Below are 21,480 nucleotides of genomic sequence, written 5' to 3'. Positions count from 1 at the left end.
ACACATAAAACAATAACTCACGTAACACTAGCCATCATCTTCAACAGTCTTACAGTAACTACCCCATGCTCATCCCAGAAGTAGGCTGACAACAGCCATAGAAGTGACTGGACGAAGCGCTGTGCAAAAATAGCAATATTAATAGCACGGGCTGCGCCAAACGTGGGGGAATAAGACCAGTATGCTTTTCATTTTCCACCATAGATGGCTGTTGAGAGACGACTGAAAATCAGCGTGATGCGTTCTCAATGAGCCTCTCGTTCAAGAAAATTCATGCTGTGCCCCTGGTTGGTAGGGGCCGAACAGTCCGAACAGGCGTTTTTTTTTTTTGTTATAAAACGTGCACAGACTACCACAGTTATGTCTGACCTTACGCTATGTGTACAACGTGACATGAGGAAGAACTGTGTTTGAATTTTGTACTGTCCTCTCAGGATAGCGTTGTGGCTTCTGTGCTCAGATTCCAGGCGCTGTGGCGGTTCCGGTACCAGTGCTGGCCACGTATGGAAGACACAGCGCACCTCAGCTTCAAGGTACCGCCGCCAGGCATCGAGTTCACCCTGCCTTCGCCCAAGATCGGCATCGAAGCCCTGCCTGTGGTCGACCCCTCCTGGATGCCGCAGGTACTATCGGCCTTGGCGCGGTCCTCCACGGTAATGTAACACCTGCACCTGAAAAGATTAAAGCAGCGCGTGCGTTGGCATTGGCATCCGTCGTTACAGGTTCTTAAACCTTAGCTGACCTACCCAGATCCGACTGACCCTTCAGCTCCGGGTGGTTCGGCCATCTCCCGTGCGTTGACCCAGTCCTCCCCTCGTCCGATCGGGCACCACCTCCTGCTCCAGGTGAAGAGTAAGGTGGAGGACGTGACTCTGAAGGAGGAGCTACACTCGATCGTGTCTGCGGGCAAGACGCGCCGCAAGCAGCAGGCCGAGCTGGTGCAGATCGCGCTGCGCAAGGAAGACGAGAAGAAGCGGCTCGACCGCGAGAACTACCGCATCAGCACCGTACCCGTCAACTACCAGGCGGCGCACGAGCCCAGCTTCTATCACGTGGCCGGCGACGAACACGACGAGGGTGAGCGAGCCCGGCGTCGGGGGCCGGCGGCTGGCGGCCGGACAGGGCTTCTTCTAAACGTGCTAGCGGTGTGTGGAGGCGGTCGCAGGTGCCGGTCCCATGGGCGTGTGCCTCACAGGACGGGGCGAGCCCCAGAGGTAGCCTGCAACGAATGTGAACCCTGGGTATGTCCAGTTGGAGGGATCTGCGTGCGTGCAAGTCAGATGAAGCGTCAGTTTGGGCGCAAAAGAGGTCGGGTTCTCAAACTTCGAGGGATGCTAACGGTCCATGCGGCACGGCATCGAGTATCTCTCGAAATTTGTGAAGCTTGCACGACTTGTACGCAAACTTGTGCAAGATTACACTTATGCGTACCGGTATCCCTCCAACCTTAGATTTTTATATGGACTTGTTTAATCTGCCCGCTATTTTGCCTAAAATTCGCATTTTTGCACTTCACGCAATGTGCACGGAAGTGGTCATCATCGAAGCATTGAATGGTCCAAAATATGCAGCTATTTAATTGGCGCTAAATAGAAATGTTACAAAAATAGGCAAAAAAGATATATAAGCCGATTCAAGATATGACCAACGTTGCACTTGCGTAAGTGAACTTGGCATCAATACAACTTGGAATTCACTCGCGCAGCAAGTTGTTATCTAATTTGATGCCCATTTGTTTCGTGTTTGTTTTGTGACGCATTTTCCTATATGTGCATAGCCTTTTATGAGGCCGCTGCTGACGTGTTAGTTCGAGCGTATGGTGCGACTGCGGACGTTCTTCAGTACCTGTAAATCATTGCCTGTCATTTCTTTGCGGTATACTAGAGTGTGTATTTTGTACATAAGATTTGTTCACCTCCAAATTGTCTCAGCATGATAGCATAGCGTTTTTGTAGCTACCTTGTCAGAGCTTTTTCAATCTGGCTGCATGGACTGGCTTGCTCGCTCGCCTAGTCATATTGACGGGTGACTTTGCAGGCAATTTTGAGGTGCGCTCGTCTGCTTTGGGCAACCGCGCCTCGGACGGCAACTTCGACCACATTATGAGGTTTTATCAGCATTGTTACCAGATCGGAGGTTAGAAACGGGGTGGTGCTAGGCATGTATTAGTTTGATGTTGTTAGATGAACAGTTTGAAGCTATTACGTGGTGCAGGAAAGGGATCACCCCACATGTGTTTTCGCTAATGTCCGCGTATCATGCATGCCGCGGAATTTTCTACTATTTTGGTGCATTCGTTTTATAAAGTTTTCAACGTTGCAGTCCGAAATGAAAGCATGTCACTTGCCAAAAGTGGTTTCGCAGCAAGCCCCAGTTCGATGCCCTGTGTCCATGCCGTGCGCCTGACCCGCTGGCGCGCCGTCGGTCCGTGCCTCCAGCTGACCGGTGGCGCCACCTGAGCCGCTCACCTGCGCCCGCAGCCACGGACGAGGAGCCGGCCGAGGTGCTGCGCGGCTCGCACGCCCAGTCGGCACCGCAGATGTTCCCTTCGTGCCTGTGCACGGCGGCCACCAGCATCATCGCGCTGCTGGACGACACGGCCGTCACCGCCGACGGCATGGCCGTCTACTGCGTGGCGCAGCGGGTAACGGAGCGACCGCAGCCGCCCAAGCGCACTCCCCGCTGCCGACCAAGTCGCTGTCTGCGTCTGCAGACTGTACAGCAGCTGGTTACCCCGCTGTTGGTGTGGCAGTTTGGTCGAGAGCTTCTCTCACGTAAGCGGGCCAAGTGTCCGTTTCAGGCATATCGGGCCAAAGGATGTGACTGTGCTACAGGCTCTGAGGCACGCTGAGTAGCCATACGCCGCATAACCCCGCGGTCCGTCATCCGCAGGTGATATGGAAGTGCCTGGTGGAGGACAGTGCGCTATTTCTGCGTCACTTCCTGGAGAAGCTGACGCGGGAGCGTCAGGAGGTGATGATCCAGTACCTACGCCGGCTGGTGCACACCTTTCCAATGTTGCCACCGCAAACAGCCTTCGCCCTCTACAACTACCTGGTCGGCTACATCATGTTCCAGATCCGTTCAAACTCCGAGTACGCCACGCAGAACATCGCCAATTCGCTGACCCTACTCTGGCAGGTACGTGGATCCTTATGCAAATGTTCGGATATGTTTTGCTGTCGAGATAAGTGAAACAAGCCTGAACTGTATAATGCCAGCGACATATGGTTACAGCATGCAACTTTTGTGAGCGCGACTGGAGAAGTGTATCACAATATGCCCAGATAAACGACACGAACACAGGTGTTTTGACCACGCTGGTAGTTTTGATGTGTGTTTCAGCTTGCGTGAGGAAAAATAGTTTGCCTGTCTCCAGATACGATATTGATACCAGGTAAATGCGTCCTTTGAATTAATTCAACTTCGCTCGTGCGCAGGTGATTCCTGGCATCCAAGGGATCCTGTTTAAGGACCTGAAGCAGATCTTTCGGAAGGAGCAGTGCGACGCGACGCTGATGCTGACGGCGAACGTGCCGTCGGCCAAGCGGATCATCGTGCACGGGCCGCAGGGTGAGGACTCGTCTCGTCCACTGGCTTCTGATCATGATCAGCAGTCTTACGTCGAGATCATAAGATGGGCTGTATTTATAGCACGTTAGTTTGCATTGGACACGAGCTTAATCATGTGAATATAAGCCAGTAGCTGCGTAGCTATCGCGGATCAGCACAATGCCACTGGGAACCGGTACACGGTCTAGCATTTCCGGCAAATACACAGCCATACATAGCCATATTCATTGCTTCACAGCCATGTCAGCCCTCGTGAGCCTAAAATCGGGCTAAAAACATCACACTGCTAGTTAGAAACATTCAGAACATGAACCAGCTTTTGACGCCGCTGGTGATAGCCAAAGTCATGCAATAAAATGTCGTCACTTGAGTGAAATAGAACGCGCCACACGATGATGCGATGGATCCTCTTTGCCTGGCTTGATTTGCTCCATGTTAGTCAGGTTGACTCTTTGAGAATCAATTTACGGAATTCAAAGACTAGCAAAGCCCAAAATTTCGACCTTACCCACGAAGACGACCATTCGTTTTAACATGGTATATCGTCTTGTAATTGCGTAAATAACCTGGCGGCGTTGACAAGACAGTTTCTCCTACAGGCGTTTACAGTTAGTTCCATGTGTTAGTGTTCATCGTGCGCAATATTGTCCTCCCATTATCTTATTAATTTGTTTTCCTAGCCTAGGTTCTAGAATAAACGTGTCCATGTCTTGTTTTTAAGCCATTTAAGTTTGATTGGTGATGAATCACTATCAATGGCTAATCACAATCACACAATCACACAATCACATGGCTAATACCAAATCGCAGAAACGGACTTCAAAACTTGCATTAGTAAGTAATCTGACACAGAATGCAGCGTCCTCCATCTTTTTCGTGACTAATGGACGTTGTAGTCTCGCTTAATCCTGCTCGAGGCAGGAATTTGCCGTGAGCGGAAATTAGTTTGGTCCAAGGACTGATGTTTCGGCGTGCTGTACCGACAATTTGTTACCGGGCTGGAGACGTGCCTCAACTCACTGCACGTACCGATGTGATGTGCTGCCAGCTGATGGAAATCATTAAAGTCCCAAACCAACGGAATCACTGCAAGAACACGGAGGCAAACACGTTTTTCGCGGCAGACCAGTGGTAAGGTATTCGTATGTCCCATGGGTCCTTGCCGCCTGGCGTTGCGCCCATGACTTGAAGTTGTGGGACAGCAGGTCAGGCCTGTACACCGATCCCTGCCGTGTGCTACAGGTCCGGACGCGGGGGGCATACCGTCCCAGTTCCCGATCCAGGAGGACACACAGTTCTGCCAGATCCTGACCGAAGCACGCGAGTTCTTCAGCATCCCGGAGCGAGAACACGGCTCTTACTTCCTGGTCGACCACAAAACAGGTGCCAACTACGCCGGGCACGAGGAGCAGAATAGACTGGCTGGCCCAGTATATGTTCGTGCACGCATTGTTCAATGCGAGGAGAGCAAAAAGCACGCGTCTTTGGTTTCACGTCATTAAGACTGTTGTGCTGATGAGGTTAGCTGTCATCGCTTTGCGATCAGACAAAACCCTAAGAATAATTTTCATAGAGTAATAATGGGGACATGCGTGACGCCGCAGTCACTGCTATGCGAGTGTTTCACGGAACTTGCAATCAAAACAATTTAAATCAGAACTGCTCCTTTGCATGTAGGGTTAGGAACATCTGACTTGTTTGTTCAATGGCCGGGGGGTTGTGACATAGTGCGCTTGCATGATTATTACATGATCCCTTGACACTACCATCATGACACATTAGAGTTTGTTTTTTCAGGCGTGATTCACAATCCGAAGGCGTTCGTGCGGGACTTTTACTTCTTCAAGCGGTCCCAGTATCCTCAGCTGAGTCTCATTCACGTCGACCCAGAGGAAGCCTACAACGCCATGCAAAACAACGTGTTCTATCTGAAAATGCTAGAGATCGGGAAGACATTGAAGAGTTTAGCAATGCTCATGCGCCCAGATCAGGTGTGTTTCGGCGTAACATTAAATGGCTTAATATGTTCACGTGATTTTTTCTTTCATGAACTCAAGATGATGCAGCTGTCATGTGCGCAATAGTCGCAGAGGTGAATAATGTCCGAAAAAATTGCGATAGCATAGAGATCTGGAGCCTGAACGCTCTGAGCGCAGTAGCATTAGTTCATTTGATTCGATGCATTAGGCAAACCAGCGACTACCTGAACTTCTCAGCTGCAAAAAGCACGTTGGCCCTTTGGGGTTGATTTCAACTACGCCTCTTTAACGCCCTTTGGCCAGGCCGTCAAGATCTTTGTTAAGCACTGCGAGATAATGTCATTACACATGATACTTTTAATGCAGGTGAACTTTGCGTTAATTTGGACATCAAGAATGCCTTAATAGACTGCCTCGAAAGCATATTTCTGGTAAACTGCGTCCTAACAACGCTTGCGAAGGTTTCATTTGCATATTACGTTTTTCATCTTACTTGATCTTGCATATCTTATCATGAAGCATCTAGCATATTTGAACATGAATGAGGAAATCTGCCTCCTCATCTGTGACTGCGTGCGATTCCAGGTTGTGTACCAGGTCCTCACGGAGTGTCTAAGTAGTTCGTGGATGTGCTAGCCTAACTGGTAACGCAGCAATCAGCGAAGCAATGTATTCTACAGGTGGCACAGCGGGTGTTCTTCCTCCACGAGGAGCTGACCAAGCTGCCGGCGTTCCCGCGCAAGGCTCTTGAAACCGAGTTCCACCTATACAAAGGAGGTCATCTTGGAAAGGTGACAAAAGGGCCATAGGATGCTTACTTCCGCGCAGCCGAATCCTCGTCACTTTGTTCGCAGCATTTAAGCTGTCACCTTCTCATACTTTTGTGGCCAGCGATGGGTGTTGACGAGTCAGAACGGGCGGAGAGCAAGCAGGTACGGTCAAACGCATCCTAAACCTGATCCCAAATTATAATTTCCTTGGATCTTCGTTAACCATGTTCGAGGTGTGGGGGAGCGGCGATGCTGGCTACAAATCTGAAGGAGGCTGAGCAGAGGCGCGTGACTCCAGAAACTCTCGTCTGCATTGGAGAGACGCCTCTGTGGCATAGTGCGTAGTTAAGTCTGGTTACCTAATCATGTGGCATAGTCTAGTATGCCATCTCCACAGAGCAGACCTTTCACCTTTGCCTTACGTTGATGCAAGGAAGGTGATTGGAATGGGAACATGTGTGGCACCGCCGGCGACGCACCGGGCTCGTGATAATATGACCGGGTTCAGATCTGGTTAACGCGCGGTTTGGCCAAACTCATTATGCGACAGTAGGAGAGCTTGCGACGTTAACACCCGCGGTAGCTCTTCGGAGGTTAGGCAATGAAATTGCGACAGCTCAATGACCTTCCAGGAGCTGAAATGCCTGGATAGCATGCACAAGCTGATTTGGGTGAAGATGATGTCGCGCATGTTCGAGGGTATGGCCGGGAACTTCGCCTACTCCGGCGACATTCACCTCTTCATCAATGTGGTGAACGGCTGCTGCTGCTGCACTGCGAAGACAGCGCGATGCTGAGGCTCGTCATGGCTACCTACATCAGCGCCGCCCATCAGTTCAAGAACGTGTTCTCCAGCAATGGGTGGGTCGGATGCTGAACCGCTGGCCATATCGGTAGGATAGGTCCATTTGGATATGATTTTAACGATCAAGCACCCCTTTGGGTGTAATCGATAGAAGAAATTTTGGACGTCTGTTTCGTTCGACGTTTGTTACTGACCGCGATGCCAACCGTATGAACAAAGATACCAGGAGTAATTTACTTTCCAGCTGCAAATGCCTCTGCTGCCGCTCTGGCTGTGCTGAGTAGTGCTCTGCTCTGACCAACCCTTCGACTAACGCTGTATCTCTTTTCCCCAGGTACCTGCTGATCATGCCCACCATCCTTCAGGTGTACAGCAACCACCAGTCGAATTCACTGCTCTGCAGGACTGTAGAGTTTATCTGCAAGCAGTTCTACGTGCTACATCGCAAGCCGTTCGTGTTACAGATGCTGGGAAGCATTGCTCCCATGCTGGACCTGAACACAGACTCTCCGTTCGCTGATGCCAACAAGGTCCGCTTGGCTTAACGTTGTCTTGCAACAAGGTTCGCTCGGCTGAACATTGTCTTTGATGGCGTCGAACTTTTGCGCTCAAGAAGAAGGGGGATGATTTGCCAAAACTCACTTTTTGGTCATCTGTTGACAAACACTACATTACGACCACTTGTATATCATTGCCTTCAGGCTTATCATGGCTTTGTGAGCCAAGCGACTCCAATAGGATGAAGAGAGGCATATCACTGGTCTCTTAGCTTGCCACTGCTCACTGTGTCGCTAGAGTGAGGCTGCGGCCTGCTCCGGCTGGAGACAGCCCGCTGATCTGCGCCGCCTGGCCGCCCGCGCAGATCCAGCCGGACACGCTGTTCCGTCTGCTGATATCTCTGGAGACGCCCTCGCCGGACCCGCTCAACACCATCGAGCTGGTGACCATCGAGAAGCCACTCCGCGCGCTCGACTTCTGCTACCACGAGGAGACGGACGACGTCACCATCATGGACGTCATCAGCCTGTGCGTGACGGTGGTGGCGTACGCGGCCGACAGCCGGCGCGCGCACCAGATGCTGAACGTGCTGGAGGCAGTGATTCCGTTCTACCTGCGTCACGTAGAGCGCATCTCTAGCGTGGCCACGTCGGCGGGCCCCAAGGCCGAGCTGAAGGGCGAGAAGGAGGTGATCCACCAGCTGGCGCTGTCCATCAAGACGCTCCTACACAACTGCGAGCCGTTGGCCAAGTGAGGCCGGGGTGGGGGACGGGTCGCTATTCGAAACACGTGTGCACGGGTTCCATACTCACGGTCACTTTCACGGAATTTCACGGATTCCAATTTTTTAGTGTGTTGAGTTTTGGTTGACGTTTTGGGCATAATTATTGGGTACTATAAGTTTGCATCGTTCTGGTGTTTACTGCAGTGCCTTTTGTGTTGATTCCGCACAGGTATTCACGTGTCTGAAGTAACTATTTCGCTTCCATGTTCTAGCTTAGCGAATAGATTAAAACTTCCCTTTCACGTCAACCATATTGAAGGCAATCGATTTCATCCGTTCGGAATATCATCAGAATAACATGTGCATGGGCTGCGCCAGGGAAATGCTGCGACACATCAGAACATACAATGTCAATCTCCGCAGGAACTACACGGGTCCGACTCGTGGCAGCACCGAGTTCAAGACGTCCAGCATGAAGACGTTCACCAGGACGGCGGCGCAGGAGGCGCATAACGCCGCACTCGACCTGGACGAGGACTCACACTCGCGCATGTTTGTCAGCGACACGAGACGCACCAATTTCATGGAGCGTGACATGGAAGACTCCGAGGCAAGTGGAGCACGGTGGCCCAGCTCATAGAAAAAACGACTTTCGCGACACTGAACTGTCCGGCTGATGTGTCCCTAGCGCTAGTGCCAGGCCGACGCCGGTGTCGGCTGTCGCAGCCGCGTACGGGGTAGATGCGGTATTGGTCATGTGTTCTAGACGCAGTGTTGGCCATGGCGTGAGAGGCCTGTTGGAGACGCCAGCCCCCTGGACGAGTTGATGAGCTGATGCCGTCGGCCACTGTTGGGCCTGCAGGTGCTGCGCGAGGCCTTCCGTCGGCCGCGAGACACCCTGCTCAACATCGTGGCCGACTTCCTTACCCGCTGCTCGGCCAGACTGCAGGAGCTCAGCAAGAAGCCGGTCGCTGGAAGTGAGAGCAAGCAGGTCGAGTTGCTGGACGCAAAATGCCACAGCGTGAGTCCAGGGAGGTGGTCAGCCACTTAGGAAAACACCTTGCAGTGACTGTTACAGTCGACGCATAAAGGAAAAAGTTTCATGTGGCATGACACAGCCTACATGATGTTGATGAATAGCATCATGTTAAGCTGCGAGCTGCAAGTCGCACGCCGCAGTGTGACACCGTGATCTGAACGGCTGGCATTCCTTCGTGGAATGTTTCTGTTTCATGCGTCGATGCTTTTCGCGAGCGGAAAAGACAAGGCGGTGCAGCAAACTAGCTTTACATGTTGCATTCCCTTGCGGTGATTCAGCTCATGATGACCTCGCCTGTTTCCTGTAAAACGGAACGTAAGGACTTAAGTCAGTGCTGACCTTTTGGCGGCTCATGGACGTTTGCCATATTCTTTCAGAATCGCACACCGATTTAATTCATGTCAGGGGGATATGCAGATCTTAAGGTTCCCAAGTAACCGTTCTGGCATCGCCCCTCAAGTCCCACAGGTTTAGGCCTGGGGTCATTCACTGTCCGATAAAGTCCATTTTTCTGGGCGTCCTGGACAGTGTCAACTACCGCCATTGTGGGTGGCGTTTCGTGACCCTTTGTCGTGGCCGCGTTCTGAGACGTTGCGTGTTCTGCTGCGCAGCGTCTGGCAGAGATCGCACACAGTCTGCTGAAGGTGGCCCCCTACGATCCGGAGACAATGTCGTGCCGTGGCCTGGTCAAGTACATGAACCAGATCCTCACGTACCCGGACTGGTCTCAAGAGGCGCTCAAGCCGACACTCATCATCATCACGCGCCGACTGGAGAAGGTCTTCACGAAGATACTCAAAAAGAGCTTCATCAGGGTATGCGGTGACCTCAGACATGGGTGTAGGTGCGGAGTAGGGTGTGAGTTATCTTGGCGCTATATCGTCGGGACAGTCGTCAGCTTCAACTTCTCCATAACTCCCCCCCCCCCCCCTCTCTCACCATTTGTCTCATCGTCGGAAGTTCCGGCTCACCGGCCAAAGCCGTGCTAGTTGCGCCGCCCTCGTCCCGAGGTACCCGGGACCCTCAGCGGACCGAGACCCTCTGGGCTGACCTGTCACCCTTCCCATCTCCAGCGTCACACCGACTGGGTGGCAGCCGCCAACCTGCTCAAAGGCGTGTACACCACGCTCTGCAAGTACCCGTACATCGCGCACCTGCCGCCGCTGAAGGCGCTCATCCTCATCTGTCAGTCGCTGATCGTGGGCGAGAGCGGCGCGGCGGCAGCGGACGGCGCGGCCGCCGACACCGGCGCCGCCGTCCACTACCCGCCGCCCCAGCACTTCGCCTCCACCGTAGTCCGGCTCATAGCCATGCAGATGTTGGCGCAGGGGGTACGTGACAGCGAGGGGCAGGCCAGCCCGTCAGCCATGTGGAGTAGACCTCTAGCCTCGCGCGTTTTTTTATGACTGCGAGCTTCCAGTGCTGCGCTGGTGACGCTGGTGGCCGAGTTTTGGATAGATGTGTTTCGTGCGGGGCGGATTTTCGTAGTGTATGAATATGCGCGGCTTCATTTGTTTCAGGGCGGTACTCCCTTTGCACATCCATTGCGATTGGTGGTTTCCGTTTAACTTAAGTCAAACCATAACCCCCACTGCTCTGGTGTTTCAGATGTTTGAGCACATATCGTTGGTGAGGAAATAAAATAGCCTGATAAAACAAAAATGCACATTAGATATTAGCGAATAGTTCAACCGGGCGTGTTCAACCAGAAAAGAAAACTGAGCATACACCATCTGAACTCTTTGCCGTAGACGGATCAGTTTTGTGGCTGCATCACTTAGGGGATCAGTATCGTCCAAATATCTTCGCTTTGTGCATTGCTCAGTCAAATTAAACCAGCTGGTTGAACACCTCTGAATAAAACAGTGTTCAACAGCTGTTAATCTAAATTGTTCTGGCCCTTCTGCATCACTGATCGTGCCGCCTGGGCACACGAGTGTCTTAGAACCCTATGCTCGATCTCCTGTTTGGACGCTACTCATTTTGCCTTTGCGATTTCAGAACATCCCATGTCTGGTGTCCATACCAGCGCGACGCATGCTCGGGCCGTAGCGGGTAGTCTGCTAGCCATCCAGTTTTATTAGTCTGCAATAGACGCACCGCGCTTGGCAGTAGACCACGGTTCGCTGGGCGATAAGCGCAAGGATATTCAGTTGGCGGTTGCGATTAGTTTGTGCGTATGCGTTTGTGCATCTCCTTCGAACACTCTTCCGCACATGAGACAATGCGCACTTCTTCCCGACTCCACAAACTGACGTTATGACTGGCATCGTGATGATTCGTGGAAAAAGCTGCCACGTGGTGGTCAATATTTTGTGGATATTTCAACAAGCGACTATTGGGAAACATACCTTGTTGCAGACATCGTATATAAATGACGCAGTTATTTCCAGGCATCTGTTGAAAGAATGCATCGTCTACATATGTAAACAGGGCATACACATATGGTGTGATAACAAATCGCAATCTTGCTACGCACACCTGACGTGCCAGGTACTATTTCTAATTAAGACATAACAACTTGTTAGTGAAATCCGCATGAGGTACTTCTAATTGGCCAGATAATGCTGCCCCCCGCCCTCGGAAATTGACGTGCAAGTTGCCGTGCCGCGCAAGCCAGACAATTACCGTGAGGATCATAACACGCTTAACTAGTGTGGCCTGAAGGGCTGACGTGTTGTGTGGCATGCAGGAGGCGCATTCGCTGGAGCAGGTGTGTGGTGGAAGTTCCGTCTTCCCCAGCCCTGAAAAGACGGAGAACATGCTGATGAATCTGCTGCTGCCACTCTGTCTCAGGGTTGGTTGCGGACGAACAGGTAAGTTGTTGTCCAAGGCACCGCCATAGCCACGCAAGCATTGTTACGCATGATATTGGAAATTTTTTAGTCAATTGGGGCACCAGCACAGTCATATTTCGCCTACAATGTAAAACGTTGGCTGTGTGATGTCTCACACGTGAGTCTTTTTTTGGAAAAAAGGCAAAACGGGTGGGTATAGCTTAACATCAATATGGTCTGCATCTTTGCAAGTTCGTACTTTTACTACGGCAGTTCACACTGTTTCATAGCACCCAAGACCTGACAAGAGCTAATTTGGTAATGATCCCCGTTATCACACTGCACGTCGCTACCCTGGCCAATGACGTCGGGCCTAGTGAGGCATCACAAGGGCGCTCATTGATAAGGCCTGACCACGTGCTCGATTCATCTCGAATGAGTCAAGCACGATGACGCTACTTACCCTGCTCCCTTCCCTCGCCCAACGCGTCTGTTGTTTTGACGTTCTCTCCCGTTTGCTTGTTTGCAGACGTTCCCAAGATGCGGCAGGCGGACATCAGCTTCGCGCTGACCGTGATGCTACACGCTCTGCAGCCGCCGGCCTCGACGAAGCTGACGCCGGGCCTGGCAGCCGGCGCCGCCGGCGCCAGCGGCCTCAACAAGACCGAGGCCGGCCAGCACTCGACCAGCGAGGCGCGCACCCACAGCGCCGTACGGCCGTCCATCTACTCAGTGGCGTTCCTGGGTGGGTGGCAGACCACGACGGCGGCACCGTTACCTCACGCCAGCCGAGTGTGACTCGCGCTCGCGGCGTCGGGTGCAGGAGGATGATGGGAGACAGCTGTGCCTAATGCTGTGCTGCCCAGTCACGCGTGTTCCAGTTTGAGCCTGTCCGATGCTTGCGCTTCTGCTCCCCCGAGCACCGAAGTTGTCATCCCAGCACAGGGCGGGGTGGAGCTGAACTCTGACGACGCCACTAACCTTCCCAGGGCTGAAGATCCTGTTGATCTGCTTCGAGAAGAACCTGGCCATGGACTGGCACCGCGTGGCGCGCACTGTGCAGGAGCTGGGGTCACAGGGCTGCGGAGGCCTGGCACTCTGGGACTTCCTGGACTTCGTCGTCACTTACCCCACACCCGTCTTCGTCCTGCTACTACCCTTCATCAGACAGCATGTGAGCGCGGACGCGCGCGCTGGGAGACTCTCGCGTGAGACGCGAGTTGAGGGCAGCTACCAATGCGCTATGTAGGAAAGCATGACGTTGTGTAGGAAGGAGTCAGACTGAAGGTATCGTATATGTGTATCCGCACACGCACAACCTCCGCACCTTCGAAACGACCAGTCCAGCTTGGACAACACGTGCTAATACTCGGGTACGTCTGAAAACCATTCGATGAAATGAAATGTTTACTTTGTCTCGATACAAAACATCGAAAAACTATGGCCGCTTAGAGCTCAACGTATGCATTACTTGGCTGCTGACTCCATTGATTTTTCCCATGCCTGGTAGCTGGAATCACCGACATACGACTTCGCCGACGAGGTCCACTTCAAGCAGCTGATTCGCGAGAAGCTAGCTGGTAATCAGGAGGAGATGCCACGCATCAAGTCCAAAGGCTCTGTTCTGATGGAGTTGGCTCACGAGATGAAGCTGGTGAAGGAAGAGATCGCCAACTCCAAAACCGGTCAGTGACGGTGTGGTGGGCAGACGGACAAGACCAAGGTGGGGATATATTTGTTGTCATAAAAGTTCAGCGGAATGTTGATATAAGTCCGAAAAGCAACAAGTGCTGCGGATGGATTAATTGCAAATTACAGTCTGGACCATCGTCCTTGCGTTCCATCGTGCATTGGGTGTGTTACCGTCAATTTTTTTTCAAAGCAAATTGACTGGCTGGGATGTGCATGCAATGTTTTATTTTTGTACAAAATGGTGCGGGAGACTTTATTCGAAAAATACACTCTTGAACTGCAACAAGTTTGCAGTACCCGAAACATCACCACTTATGCACTTAACTCTCACTTACGTCACCCACTGACCAATACACAGATCTTAATGATGACTTGGTGATGACATAACCCTCGCCCTGGCAGGGGAGGTCGATGTGATCCCCTTCCTATGTTTTTTTTTAGAATGCCCCTCCGGCCAATTTTTGCGATCGTGCTCAAACTGTCAGTGGCCTATGTGACATCCATTGCACATGTATTTACGCCAAAAACGTCTCACTAGCTTGCCTGGTTTCGGAGCAGCGGTGATTTTGAGGATCACTGTGCGTCGATTTATGGCTTGGCGCGGCCGGTGACGGCAACAGGCGATGCCGCGGGACATGTGCGGCGGGTCAACATGTCACATGAACGAAGCTATGTATCACAAACGTATGCTCAAAACCTACAAGACTATACATCATTGTATTCGGAGTCAAACAAGGAACGCGGCTTCGTAGATAGTGCGTCGCCGCAATACATGGACTCGTATGTATGATGTAAAGCTGAAAAGGTGCGATTTTCGGGGAGATTTCACCTTTGAACTGGGATAATGGAATCAATTATTGGTCTAACAAAACGGCAATTAACTAGTACTATTCGTGAGATCTCATTGGTATCAATCCACTGGTGTTTTTGCTAAGCTCCTTCTTCATCATTTTTGAAACACCAGGGGGTCGCATCAAACCCGACCCCCCCCCCCCGTCCCATCAGTTCGCGTTATGAAAAACGGCGAATCATGGCGATTGTTAACTCGAATGATGGTTCAGTCGAAATGGTCTGTTCCAGGGGACTTCGACCATCGCAAGTCAGTGGTGGTAGACCTGCACAGCGACTTCCGCTCTCGTCTGTGGACTGGCTCCGTGTCGGAGGGACCCAAATCTTCCAAAGGTATCCAGAATATGCGTGGTGTGATTAGCTCCTTTTCCAAGAGTGTTTACCAAGTAGCGTGTGGAACTGTGCGCTGTATGGTCTAAACAAAGTCTGATTTCTCCAAAGCTATCTAATGGGTCGTTCTAGTGACTGTTCGATGGCCAGGCCTGTCGCCTGTTCCGGCTCGAATTCGTGCACGCGTGATCATGAGCCGTTGTCTGACCTGCCGTTGGCGCGTCAAGAGACGACGCAGCAGTGCTGAGCTTCCGCACCTGTGCAAGCGACATCATGCTTCATGAGGTTTCGGCAGCCGTAACACCCGACACGTTCGGGACCTGAGCTCCAAATGCTTTTCCGGCGTTTGCACCCTCCACTGCGCAGTGCCAACGTTCGCGACCACCGTTTTGCAATATGGCTGTCCGCTGGGTCATGTCTCGGTCTTCTCAACATGAACTATCTTACCCATTTTCATAACCAAATCAGTGCATTTTGTGCATCAGCCAAAGGGATGCGATCGTCCGCCAATAACCGATTGCTTTCAGCGACGGTGTACATACACGACTTGTATGCAAATGTAAATAAACGCCCGCCCCGTCCTGATACAGCGGTCAGTGTCCCCTCCCCAGAGCCCAGACCCACCCAGACCACTGCATCGGTCCGCCCGATCCCAGTAGACCAATGCATCAGTCCGCCCGATCCCAGTAGACCCACACAGACCGCTGTACCAGCCCGCCCGACCCCGGCCGTCCCGGACGCCGTCCCCGTCGGCAACAGCTGACCGGCCGCGCCCGGCCTGTAGTGTCAAGCCAGCGCTCGCTGCAGCGGGACGCCAGCGTCAAGAGCGAGCACTGGCCCCAGCCGGCCGGTCAGCGCACCATGCGCGTCTACTCGATGCGCTCGCGCGGCGCCGTGGAGCGCTTCCTGCGTCGCACCAGCTATGCCGGAGCCGAGGACCGGGCCGGTGGGTGTGGCGCGCACGCTGACGTGCGCCGTTGGACGGCCGGTGGGCGCTGTCGGGCGGCGCAGCTCGTGCCGAGCACCAGTCGGACTGGTCGGAGGTGGCATGGCAGAAAGATGTCTACTATGTTGCCATAGGTAGTACCTATTGACCATGTGTGTGTCATGGGAGCTTGCATTAGCGCTTTTAGGCAAAAAGGGGCTTTAAAAACTGAGGTGTGCTATGGATAATAATTCAACCTCCCCCTCTCCCTATCCTCCCTGCATACACCTGAGCCTTTTGCTCGCAACCATTTTGAAGAAACAGGCGCGTGCAATGTAGAAACAGGTTTCCATTTAACAAGAAACGTGCTGCCTGTCCGTAACGCGTATATTGTTCACCATGCCATAAAGGATTTGCATGATATGCGTGTGTTCCCTTTCTCACGCAGCCTTTTCATGTGCCTGTAAAAGAAAAACACAGGCTCGAGGGCATGCTACGGTTTTGACGTGACGTAAGGGAGACCATGAAAGCCGTGTCGAGTGAATTTGCGGCCATTGAGAAAGGGATAGCCGTGCTGACGTAAGGGTTGGCGGAGGGGGAGGGGGACGCCCGGATGCCATGTTGTCACGCTGGGAACTCATTTGACAAGCAAGTACGCTCAAAATTTGGTCAGTCCTGCTTAGTAAATAACTGGCTTTGGGCTTCTGCAACACTGAGATTCCCATAGTGTGGAATGCATGCAAAAATCAGGCAAGAATAAAGATGCATTGCTAGTTGATAGGATCTGTCGAACAGCCGCGACCTATGAAGGTGAGGGCAGCGTCGCCAGCCATCTCCGGTGCCGGTGATGAGCGCTGATTTCGGTGTAGCTCCACTCAAACCGTGGTCGCGACACATGTTGCTAGTGGCGGCTCTTCATTGAGGTTTGCGGTGCAGCTCATGGCCCTCTTTACGTTCCTCTGCCGGTTCCCTTAACCTTTTGCGATCGATAGTGTGCGCGTGTAAAAATGTGTTTGATGTAGCCGTCATTGGACCAGTTGATGTGCTTTCCACTAGCGTGTCCGCAACAGCCCGGTGGGCACCTGTGTCGATTCTCGCCCGCTGATCGGGCTGGCGGGCGCCCGCGCCGATCGCCTCCCCGCGGCCGGCAGAGGCCTCCACGCACACCGATCCTCTGTACCCGATCCGGCCGCCGCACGGCGGGGCAGGTCAATCAAGTCCACCGCCCGCCTCAATCTTGGAACTTCTCACCAAAAATATCTGGGAGACACCTCATACCCACACCCATACCTAAAATGAAACCTATACACCCAACCCAACCGTGTAACCACTTCCAACATGTGCCCACCACCCCAACCATGGTTAAAATGAGCCTGTGAATCTGTCTACTGGCCGTCGAGGAGCGCTACAGTTGGCTGTCTTCGCCGCATGACCTACCTCGCTGCTGTTTCTTCTCTCCGCTCTGTGCGCCGCGCTGTTGGCCGTTGTGGTTGCACCGGCCGGCCGCTAGGCGTCGCTGACGCCAGGACCGCCACCTCCGAGCCCCGGCTCTACAGAAAGTCGTTGTTTGTTATGCGGAAGCGCGGCTCCCGCCACAGCACGGCCGACTCGGACACCACGCCAGGTTCGTGTCGGCGACGGGGCTGGAGGGATCGAGCGGGTAGAGGGCACGCAGATAGGTTTGTGTCGACGACGCGGCGGAGGGGGCGAGCGGGTAGAGGGCACGCAGACATGAGAAGGCGGCCGCTCGCATCGCCGCCATAGCCTACCCGTTGGGCGAAGAAAAAAAAGCACTGCTGCGTGAATGTCGGAGACTGGGTATTTCTCATGTACTTCGTTTTAATATTTCATACTTCGTTCAATGTTTCAATTTGATGCATGTGAAGTAGAGTAAATAGCCTTTGTTCATATAAGAGACAAAGTTCAATGTCAATGTCAATTTTTCCGCTTTCCAGCTTCTTCGGGACTAAAAAGCAGACACAGAAAGACAAACATCGTTTTTGAAAAATTTGCCACTCGACACATTGGCTGAGCTCTGATTTCACCGACTTTCAAACGCTCATACAGTATCGCAACAATACACATACATGACGAACAATCAACAGATCAAATAACGGTTAAATATAGCAGAATGCTGATTGATGATGCAGACAAACGACATTTTTAACATGCGCTCGGGTACGGGGTCAAAATGACCCCCCGAAGGTTTTTTCCAGAATGGTTTCCGAACGGCGCGGTGTAGCCGCGCCAACTTTTGCATACCTGTAGACAATTGAATAGCGGATCGTTTGACATGACACATTTAGATGTACCTTGTAAGGTCGCTGACCTATGGCAGGTTAAAGTCAGGCCATGGTTTCAGCGAAGGCAATTTCTAGGGAATCGCTCAATCTGATTCAACAACGGAGTGTTTGACGAAGCCATACATCTCTGAGATGCTTTCCTAGGCACCACAAATATTGAATGAGCAAATTACGTTGACCTATGGTCAGGTATGAAGGTCAGACTAAGAACAAAACCAACCTGATTTATTACTCTAAGGCTTGCTGTATGGGATAGTTTCTGGTGCTCATTTCGAATTTATTGACAGCAGGAACCGCATTATACATCTTCCATTGACTTCTTGGAGGTCCGAGCAGGTCATTGACCTAAGATAAGCTGGGTCGACATTTTGTTTTAGGGACATACCGTCTAGCGTAATCTTTGTCGCTTATTCAAAGGCAAAACTCAGAGCAGTCTCCTATGATTTTGGTCAACATGACCTTCAAAAGGTCAAACAAGGTCACGGACCTCAAATGGGCTTGTCACCTTCGCTTGGAAAGTTGCCTAGGTTCTGGAGGCACTTAAGAGACAAATCTGGAATTTGACCTTGTTTGGCCTTATTTGACCTAAAGGTCATGACCTAGAAAGATCAAAACTTTTTACGTAAGTGAGTCCATGTACAGGTCAAGACATCCTGTAAATTTGGTGTTTCTAGCTTTCTTAGTTCACGAAATCTCAGGGGAGGCCAAATTGACCCCCCACCCGAGCGAAGGGCATCTAGCCGGCCACCTGGACGCGTGTTAATAGAGGCATAGTGCTCAACGTTGCCAAAACAAAGATCATAGATTTAGGCAACTGATAATCTAGACTTGGTTATATACGCGTCTGCTTCTCGCATGCTCCTAGAAGGCTGAAAATCGCAGAGCATGGCCTAGTATGCAATGCCTGTGAGTATGTGTGTGTGTGTGTGTGTGTGGTGTGTCTGTTCGTGCGGTAATGTTCGCGGCCTCAGAACACAGCTAAATGTATAAAGCTTATTACGGGCTCTGCATAAAAACTGTACGCCAAATATGTGTAGCATTCTAGTGCCGTGATTGACGCGTTGACACAGGTCTAGGTGTGCGCCCTCCAATTTACTGAACGGTAACTGCAGGCGACTCAGCAACGGACCTGGACCAGGCGATGAGCCCCGGCTCGGCTGACGAGGGCTCCACATCAAGGCCGCAGCGCCACCGGCTGCAGCGTCAGAAGGCGCAGAGCAGGAAGACGTTCCGTTTCCGGAAAAGTCGCCGGGGAAACAACTTCGAGGTGCGTCAGTCCACCCAGATGGCACGCGTTCCCGCCAAATGGACAGAATTGGAACTAGTATTTGCGCATGCAGCTCGATTTATTATACTGTTGTTGTGTGGCTGTAACTACGCAGCAGTGATTCTCTGGCAAGCTCTACAACGTGTTCAGCTCTCAAGGTTTGGAGATAATGACGCTTACTCGGAGGCCAAACAAGTGATAACTGATCACATGACCCCTAAGACCACCAGAGTTTGCAAATACAAAGAGAAAATACTGGAGCACTTTAGAGCACCCCTGGGGTAAAATCACGCAAAGTCAGACGAGTTTTTGAACATCAGAGCGTCTTTTTGTGTTCAGCTCGCTCGTCAGAACAGGCTGCTCCAGCCCCCCCATTGCTCCCCCCCCCCCCTTCAAGGTGCCCTTTTTATTCATTCGAGACCATAGCAGATATTACAGCTCCCTGTTTTGGGTCCCTGTTCCGTTTACTATTTTCGCCACCCTGCGTGACTATCGTGTGACGTTGGCGCGTTGCCCTCCATGCTCGCCGCACGCGGCGTTAATGACAGTTTGTACGCGATCGCCGCACGACTCACCTGTGTGTGCCATTGCTCAGATGAGCGCACTGGAGGACCAGACCGGCGAGGTAGACACAGGCGCCAGTGGCGCGGAGCCGAGCACGCCGGACGCCGCCGCGCCTTGCGAGATCCCTGAGACCATCGACGAGGTGTCGCTGCCGCTGTCTCCGCGTCCACCGCCGGCCGAAGCCGCGCCGCAGCCGGTCATCCTGAGTGATGTCAGTCCAACCAGCAGCAGCGCCGCCTACCGGGAGAGCCTGTGGCTGGACGAGGAGGACCTGTGTCAGCTGCAGACGCTGCGCGAGTCGACGCCGCCAGGGCAGCCCGGTGACGACAGCAGCCGAGGTGAGCAGTCTGCCCGGCGACCTGTCGCCGGCCAGCGGCTCGCTCGGCTCGGACCACACCGAGCACACGGCGCTGCTGCGGCCGGCCGTCGGCACCGGCGGCTCGGTCGGCTCCCTCGAGGTCAGCAGCGACCAGAACACGCTCATCTGATCCCAAGGTCAGCTGGGGCGAGCAAGTCCTCATCTTCTGAGGGAGGAAGATGACAGCTGCCCCTGATGACGCAGAGCAGAGCGACAATCTCATCCGTGGCCTGCACTGGGCAGGGCGGCTTGGCCTGATTCCTATTGGCCACTCATGGCCCGGCCAGCCCGACGCGAGTGGCCAGACCCACCAATGTGGAAGTGGCTAAGGTCAGATTTCGTCGACCCTCCACTCCAGCGCGAACGAGACGGCGGCAGGGCGAGGCCGGTCTGTGCCCAGACCTGGCGAACGTGCTCGGGTGGGGCCGCCTCCGAGCACCCCACCGTACAGGTCTAGAAGTCTCGTCTTGCGTTCCGTAGCTGTAGCGAAGTGACAGGAACAGGGCGCTCTCGGACGCCAAGGAAGAACGTACAGGTCCCGTTGGTTCTGGCATGATGATACAGTCGCCTTCCTTCTCTCTTCCCCCCCCCCCCCCTCCAAACGTCCTGGGACTCCCTCCCCCAAACAGTTCTGACGGCAGAACAAAAGCTTTATCAGCGTGTTGCAGAGTTGTGTGAAGACAGGTAGCAATTTGTTGCCGACTGTGACCGGTTGCCCACGCATCAAAAGACGCGTGCGTGTGACGTGTGCGTGTCGCATGTTGAAACGCGTGACTTATTGAAAGGAGACCAAAGGTTGATTTGGTACAATGGGCTTAATTTTGGGAAGCCCAAATAGTACGAGAGCTGTTGATGTCCAAACACTGCGTTACTATCGTTCAGTGTTGGTCGTCGGCGCAAAAGGTGATAGCTGGGCAAGTGGAATCATGTATATCTAATTGTTCACTGTTGTCGCAGTAACGCTGCTTATATGTATGTGCTTTGGAACTGAAAGGGGAGGATTCCAAGCCAGGCATTATCGTTAGTG

The 21,480-nt window shown here is 52.7% G+C and overlaps 1 protein-coding gene across 1 annotated transcript; it reads left to right on the top strand.

The window, feature by feature from the left end:
* Window positions 1–460: 460 nt before the first annotated feature.
* Window positions 461–21,197, top strand: LOC119097728 (protein unc-80 homolog; the record flags this gene model as incomplete). The annotated part of the gene is given in 26 exon segments (XM_037220699.1): window positions 461–623; window positions 846–1,077; window positions 2,481–2,644; window positions 2,893–3,141; window positions 3,441–3,573; window positions 4,816–4,956; window positions 5,371–5,564; window positions 6,233–6,343; window positions 6,955–7,081; window positions 7,084–7,183; window positions 7,462–7,657; window positions 7,990–8,375; window positions 8,773–8,959; window positions 9,212–9,370; window positions 10,000–10,203; window positions 10,462–10,719; window positions 12,081–12,204; window positions 12,695–12,910; window positions 13,155–13,339; window positions 13,676–13,850; window positions 14,938–15,039; window positions 15,821–15,982; window positions 17,472–17,585; window positions 19,377–19,531; window positions 20,127–20,433; window positions 21,184–21,197. Coding segments are annotated over 26 exon segments (4,558 nt in total), but the record flags the coding sequence as incomplete, so codon positions are not given.
* Window positions 21,198–21,480: the final 283 nt, after the last annotated feature.

Source organism: Pollicipes pollicipes, unplaced genomic scaffold (genome assembly GCF_011947565.3).
Source record: "Pollicipes pollicipes isolate AB1234 unplaced genomic scaffold, Ppol_2.1 Scaffold_4313;HRSCAF=5077_pilon_pilon_pilon, whole genome shotgun sequence".
Taxonomy (NCBI): domain Eukaryota; kingdom Metazoa; phylum Arthropoda; class Thecostraca; order Pollicipedomorpha; family Pollicipedidae; genus Pollicipes; species Pollicipes pollicipes.
Note: the sequence above shows the minus strand (reverse complement) of the source record. Positions and strands in the feature narration are given on the sequence as shown.